The sequence below is a fragment of the Dermacentor silvarum genome, chromosome 9, assembly GCF_013339745.2.
Source record: "Dermacentor silvarum isolate Dsil-2018 chromosome 9, BIME_Dsil_1.4, whole genome shotgun sequence".
In the NCBI taxonomy this organism is placed as follows: Eukaryota; Metazoa; Arthropoda; class Arachnida; order Ixodida; family Ixodidae; genus Dermacentor; species Dermacentor silvarum.
The window spans coordinates 9,604,145-9,611,602 of NC_051162.1; the positions used below are offsets into that span (position 1 = coordinate 9,604,145).

At 50.0% G+C, this 7,458-nt stretch overlaps 1 protein-coding gene across 1 annotated transcript; it reads right to left on the reverse strand.

The window, feature by feature from the left end:
• Nucleotides 1–1,370: 1,370 nt before the first annotated feature.
• LOC119464986 (uncharacterized) lies at nucleotides 1,371–2,099 on the reverse strand. The gene has a single exon (XM_037725838.1). It carries the CDS (start codon nucleotides 2,097–2,099, stop codon nucleotides 1,371–1,373), a length of 729 nt encoding a protein of 242 aa, XP_037581766.1.
• Nucleotides 2,100–7,458: the final 5,359 nt, after the last annotated feature.

Sequence of the window (7,458 nt, forward strand, 5' to 3'; positions counted from 1 at the left end):
TTGCGCTTATCGCGACGAAAATACCCGGGCCCTGCCAAGGTATTAGATATAGCAGAAGAATGTCATCTACGGAGGATACAAACCATGTAATTTAACAATCCAGTAAAGCTACATGCTATCGAGCCACAATCCATTTAGCCGAATGTAAATTCAGCGATTTGTACCATATTCCGATTTGTACCATATTTGTAGCTTCTGAAGATTTGTACCATATGGTATGGGTTTGGAAGCCAGGCTAATAGTGCCTTAGACACCACACCACAGCCAACGTGGGAAGGGCGGGAGCCAGCCCTGTCCAGCTCAACCCTCGAGGACCAGCATGCAAGCCCTCGTGAAAAGAGCCAGGGCGGCGACCGTAGCCAACGGAATCCCGGAATAAGGATCCGACCACCCTTCCCCTAACTCCCTTTCCTGTCAATAAAACGTTTTCGTCGTCATCATCGTCATCCTTTTACCAAATCAAATAAAGTTTGTTCATCATCATGAGCCTATATTTTATGTCCACTGCAGGACGAAGGCCTCTCCCTGTGATCTCCAATTACCCCTGTCTTGCGCTAGCTGATTCCAACTTGCGCCTGCAAATTTCCTAACCTAATCACCCCATCTAGTGATGATGAAAGTTTGTTCATCCTCCTCTAAACACAAATATGCCTTCGTTATCAGTGATAGCTGCTTTTTCAACTTCGTGCCCCCACCTGCAACTTCTAATACGGTGCATATTCGGTATTTATACGTACAAGCCCTTAAATCATTCACCCGTCATGGCACTTCCCTATTGACGATAAAGTGATACTGATGTCTATTGGCATCCTCTTCGAAACGGGGCCTCGAGAAATAGCCACTTAGCTGGGCTGCGATTATTGTAGCGATGTTTTCCACTCGATTCTATGCCTTTCTTATCATCCACCTTCACAGCCAGCTGATCCTGTTGATAACGCGGGCGGAGCGTCGCTCTGACCAGTGACGAATCGCGAAAAGGAATAGCATCGAAAAAGGCATCGCTTCCAAATCGGAGCCCTGCCTGCTCGAGTTAATCAGCAGTCTTACTCTTGCAGTCTAGCATTTTCTTGAACTCTCCGTTATGCTTACTCTCCGTTAAAAAGTCTATATTAAAACACTTACCAATGCCTGTAGCGACCGCAGCTTGGCGTGCCGGAATCGCAATCTCCATTCTGGTTAGCAAACTAGCCGCTGTAAAGTATAGCTTCTGAGACAGGAATGCGCGCCTTTCGCACGCCGTCCGATCCCGGCGACCATGTGCTTAAAGAATGGTGCTAAATTATTTGGCGTCCGGTCGACTTTCCCGCATTATGTGCTGCGCTACATAAAGAAGCGACATGTAGCAAGCGCGGTGGCCATGAGCTGACCGTTTATTGAGCGGGGGCCGTGCTTCGCGACGTGCTGCCTTCGTGGTCCGCTGTGCTGTTGTCACCCGCCTTCTCGCGTCCTTCGCTCGACTCGACCATGCTAGCCTTTGCTGGTTCAGTCTCATTCTGTCGCTCTTCTATAAGGGAATCTTCAGGCTGGACGGGTTGATTGCGCTGCTGAAGTAGGATAGGACCGCCGGGTGAAGCCGGCGGAACATTGGCTGGATCAGGCGGAACATTGGCTGGATCAGGCGGAACATGGGCTGGATCAGGCAGCGGAACATTGGGTGGAACAGGCGGCGGAACATTGGGTGGAACAGGCGGCGGAACTTGGGCTGGATTCAGCGGCGGAACTTGGTTTGGTGGTGGCGGCGGCGGAACTTGGGCTGGATCCGCCGGACCCACGGCTGGCTGCTTAGGCTTCTCGGTCTGCTCATCAGCGGTCGCCTCTGTAGAGACCGCGTCCACCGACGGTCCTCCACCTGCGGCTCCTCCCCCGGTGGTTGCATTGGCCGTCCCATTGGCCGGCGACTCGTCGCCACCCCCGCTGAGAACGAAGGCATAGACGGCGGCGCCGCCCACTAGCGCCAGGAACATGAAGACCAGCAAGAGCGTCACCAGCGTCCTTCCACCGCCGCCTGCACCGGGCTTGCCGGCGTCGGCGGTGCTCACGGCGGAGGAGTCGGCGGTGCTCTTGTCTTCCGCGGCAGAGGCATCCTCGTCATCCGCCATTGCTGTCAGCGACGCCCGGCTGCTGCTCCGTGGGCCGCTTTCTGCGAGTGGAACGCGCTCGGCCGCTTCGTCAACCTCCTCTTTACTTGCTTGCTTCCTATATTATGGTGGTGCGGACCCACTACGGGGGATTGGCCAAGAAGCCGGCGGTTAAACGGATGGGGCGAGGGAGAAAACTTGAGAGAGAAAGGTTGGCATCAGTTGAAATTGTACATTGAACTAAAATAGAGAAACTAATGTTAGAGACATTTCTAACAGCGGAGCTTTTTAAGCTCTTGGTTGCGCCGCGTAGTGCGAAAAAAAACTGGCAAGTTTGCACTCGGTCGGGCAAAGCTTACGCACAGCGAAACTGTCGATCCTCAAGTCCAGTAATGCGAACTGATAGCAAAATACTAGGCCAAGCAAAACCTACTTACAGACCTAGCAGCAACCAAGTTACATAACCTAGCAGTAACCAAGTTAGAACCTAGCAGAAACCAAGTTAATACCTAGCAGTAGCAACCAGTAAGACTTGAGGATCGATAGTTTCGCTGTGCCTAAGCTTTGCACGACCGAGCGCAAGCTTGCCGGTTTTTTATTGCAAACTTCGAGGCCAAGCGCATTGCTGTCGACGGTCATTGTGCTGTTGCGTCTTTTGTAATTTCTATCATGCTTTTTAACTGAATTACGCATATAGGGAAGGTACTCTCGAGTGATCACTTTCGGAGGTACGTTCCCTTTCGCGACATTTCGCTTTACTAACGCTGGACGCGTCGGCGCCTACGAGCGACAGCATTTCTGGCATGCCACAAACGCAGGCAGGCTAACCAAGGTTGGCACAGTGCCAAGAACGTTGTTGCTTGCCGACGCCGAACGCGTCGGAGGCTAGCCGCCGATAACTAGTGAAAGTTGACATGACTAGGTGGTGCAAACGTTTATTGCCAAATAGATGAAGAAAGGGGAAAAAGCTCCCTTACAGGGTACAATGCAGGCATTAAGGGACCGCCTTTATAGAGCAGAGGAGAGCCCTTGGACGGCTATCCGCTTCAGGGCTGCGGCGATAATCCCGCGCTGGTCTGTAGCAGCGGAGCTGGCTAGGAGAGTCTCCCAGTATCAGTGGCGTAGCCAGAAATTTTTTTCGGGGGGGGGGGGGGGCTCAAGTTGCAACGCGGCCTCCTCCTTATAAAAGTTGTCGAGGCATCAAATACATGAATAATAACTGCATTGCCATTGCCAATGCCATTGTATATTAGGTGCTGAAAACGAATTATTTAACGCTACGCACAGTCAAGGCAAGTAAATTATGTGTTTGTTTCATAAAATAATAGCTTCGTATGTCCCAAAAATTCTGGCAGTAATAGCTGATATCAATGCTTCCGCGTTTTTTTTTCTGGCCAATCTAATAAGCCAAGAAAATATCACGCGAACTTTAGAACTATATCAGTTCGAAACCAGCAAAGCAGTGCATGCAGCTGGTATGAAAAACGTAAAGGCCATAAAATGAACAAGTTGACAAATCTTTTGATGAATCTTTGTCATTTAACAACCTTGTTTGCATTTTTGTACATATGCAACGGCCAGGGAAAAACCTCAATGACGCTGTCCTTCGTTGCAATGGATTGCGCAGCAGCACGTGTTACCGGTCGTATATTGTAATTGCACCGAAATTATAGTTGCAACAACGAGTACATATAAAAAGCGGAAGTTCCGCAAAATATACATTAGAAATGCGAAGATAGAATGGAATATACAAATGCCAAGATAAACGGCAAGAAAGTGTCGCCTGAAACCAAGTTCACTGCTTGTATACACAAAACCTCGCAACAAGATATTTAAGTATACCTATACGTCTGCAATAAATCTACGTATATAAGGAAACGTCATTGTATATAATGCGTCAAACAAGACAAATAAACATGTTGCGCAGTCACAGATAGTAAACTTCACGCATACGAGTATAAATACAGACGATCCCAACCTTTAATAATAAAATTCTGATTCTGATTCTGATCCAGACAAGGACAAAACTATGATCTCAGAAATTGTGATATGCATTTGGGCCATGCTGCGATCGCGACAGCACCATGTGGCTAGAATAAGAGAAAAAGAATGCAGAAATCAATACGAAAATGCGTATTTTAACTGCCTGCACAGCGGCAACAATTATTCTGCACCCAAAATCAAAGAAGGCTATTGCTTCTTTTCAAAAAAGAAGTAAATACCTGTAGCTAAAAAGGGAAGAAAAGGACAAACGAAAGCCACAGATGATGCGGCAAGTTGATTTACCCAACATCCGAGTGCGTTTTTGGGAAACGCCGCGTGTGCCGGGCTTTCAATGAGCAAGGTTTGTCAAAATTGGTTATTGATGTCCCCGTAATTTTTGTATTCCCAGGATAATTTTGATCATCATGCTAACTGTTACAACAGACGGTGAAAATTTCTGTGGTTGTAAAAGTTAACGAACAGTCATACGTTTTCATAATTACGAGCTTATATAGGAACGTGAAGGAACAGATATTTTTACAGGCATTGATTTTTGCTGCTTCGCTATCTAAACTATAAACTTTACTGGGCGGGGAAGTTTAGCGAAGCGTTCAGTAACTTCGGACACGTTGATGGCGACGTCTCTGTGGGCGTATAGAAGCGCCAGCATAACCATGCGTTCCTCATTGTAAAGCGCAAGTGGTTTTTTTTTTTTTTTTTTTAGTAATCTCTGAAAATCTCTCTGCGCTGGCAGTGGCACTGGAAGGGCGACTAGAATATGCAGCAGTTTGTACTATTGCACTGCACGGGCCTATTTTTTCAGCCCGGACCCGGCCCGGGCCAGTTTTTACGTTGGGCTGCCTGCCCGAGCCCAAACAAAACTTTCATGGTAGGACCCGGGCCCGGCCCGGGCCCGGAAATAATCTACCCGGGCCCGGCCCGAGGCCCGGCTCGAAACCGGCCCGAACCCGGCCCGAACCCGGCCCGATACCGAAAAATACATGTTTGTCAGAGTTGAGACGCCCGAGAATAACTCGCTGCACGTTACATGCACACCACCAGAAAGCCCGAGCCCGGCCCGGGCCCGGGTCAAAATGCACACGCCGTGTCCGAGCCCGGCCCGAGCCCGTGAAAAAACTGCTCTACCCGGCCCGGCCCGTGCCCGGGCTTTCGCGTAAGCCCGAGCCCGTGCAGTGCTCTAGTTTGTACACATGTACATATAACCTGCAATCTCCATGAGAGAGGGCATCTATTCCTGTGCTAAAGCCTAAAAACACTTCGATATCGTTTCCTCAGCACCACGCTCGACAAGGTAGACAGCCGTCCTTTTACGGAAGCCACAATTCTTGGTCCCTGGTCCCAGCCGACGTCGGAACAAACTGCTTTAAAAGCGCTATTACGCTTTTTAAAAGAAACAGGACTTAGTGAAAAACTATAGAATGTGCGGACTGATACGTTTCTTTTAGTTTTCTTTTAAATCTTCTTTTGTTTTCTAATCCTTTCTGCCCTTACCCCATCCCCATGTGCAGAGTAGCCAATCGGACACTTAACCTGGTTAACCTCTCTGCCTTTCACATCTTATTTTCCTTCCTTCCTTCCTTCGATATCATTGACATCCTTGTTTACGTACCTTGTTTAAGACATTGTAGACAAAATCCACAATGATTTCCGGCGCCGGTGGTTGTTTTGGTCGGCGGTGCATGACAGCATGAAAAAATTTCGGGGGGGGGGGGGGCGAAGCCCCATCAGCACCCCCTGGCTACGCGCCTGCCCAGTATGACTCCACCGTGGTTTGCGATGGAGGGCGCGGAAAGGTAGAGCATGTGAGGAGGACGTGATGAAAGTCTCCTGGTTTCCCGCAGAGCTTACAGGAAGACAAAAACTGATCGGGGTATCGGGCATGAAGGAGAATAGGGTAGGAAGCAGTACGGGTCTGAAGTCGGCGCCAGTGGGAGGCTTGGGTTAGGGTTAGGGAGGGAGCCGGCGGTGCGTAAACACGCCGGGTATCTCGGTAATGGGTAAGGATGTCGCTGAAGATAAGCAGACGCTCCCGTGCTGGCGGAGGGGGTCCGACTCCGGTCCGGAAAGTAGGACCTCGGGCGACGACCAGGCAGCGCCTTTTTTGGCAAACTCCGAGGCCAAGCGCATTCACACTGGGTGTTTACGTCAGTTATCACGTAGGTGGTTGTTAGGTGACACGTACCAGCGATTTTCGGTAGCTTCGGCGTGGCGGGAAACGGTTTACCAGCTGCTGCAGTAGCTCTGCGCGGCGACTGCGCGGAGTTTTCCCGTCGGTGAGCGTGGCTAGGCGGCGGCTGCTGCGTTGCTACTGCTTCGGCGCATGCGCGGCTAGGCGAGGTTGGGCCAGGTTGCAGTGTACTAGAATGTTTCACAGTGGGTCGAGTGGAGGCGCATCCTATAGGTCACCCGTAAAACGAGCAATCGCAGGGAATTGTGGGGCGCGCCGTCTGCTAGCAGCTTCCGGTTCGATAGACGACGCGGCGGCATGCCCGGCGCACGTTTTTTTCTACGCTGTTTCAACTGTCAGTCGTGCGAAGCTTTCCGTCCGCTTTGTCAACCAGCTATGTCTTACCATTCATGCAGCTGATTTCTAGGTTTCAGTTCACTCTGGGCGCGACGATGACGAGTCAAGAAAGGCAAGGATACGCTTTTATTCATAAAGAACTCTGGTTTTCGTTTCGGCGGCCTTTTTTGTTTCTACCAGGTTTATCTCTACGACATTTGCCGCTGCTTGGACGCACCGTCACTGACTGTTCTGTCTGCGGGTCAGTCAGTCAGATTATCTTTATCCGATAATTTATCAAGTGTGTAGAAACATTACTTAGAAAGTGGGGTGCTGAGGCGATGGCTATATAGCAGCTTGGTAAATACTGCCCTGTGATCGTCGCTGCAATCGTCAGTAACTGCGCGGCTAGCGTAATTTAATAATGAAGTGCTGAAAATGTTTGAAAACTGCGCGCTGTCAACGGCATTTCTTGAGGTTCATTTGAAGTGGTACCAGTTAGAAGTTTTCGGTTTTTTGTCAACAAGATGGGGAAATGCTCGTATCGCCGACATATTGTAACGGATCGGATGGATTTATTTACAAGAATGATGGATGGTTAGCGTAGCGCAAAGGGCTGGACGGTCATCCAAGCCCAACAGGCCAGCTCCTCGCGCACACTTCCTCTTCCTTCGGCTGCGCCGTGCAGCGTGACAATTTCTCCGGGGACAGACGAAGTTCTCCAAGCGAGTTACATAGCCCGATGGTGGTGCTGTTTGAGTCTGGCGACGTGCACGACTTGCGTGTTACGTGACCGCCGGTTGTGCGAAGTCAATCTTGCGATGACGTAGGTCACGTAACTCAGTCGTTTCAGTATGACGTATGGGCCAGTGT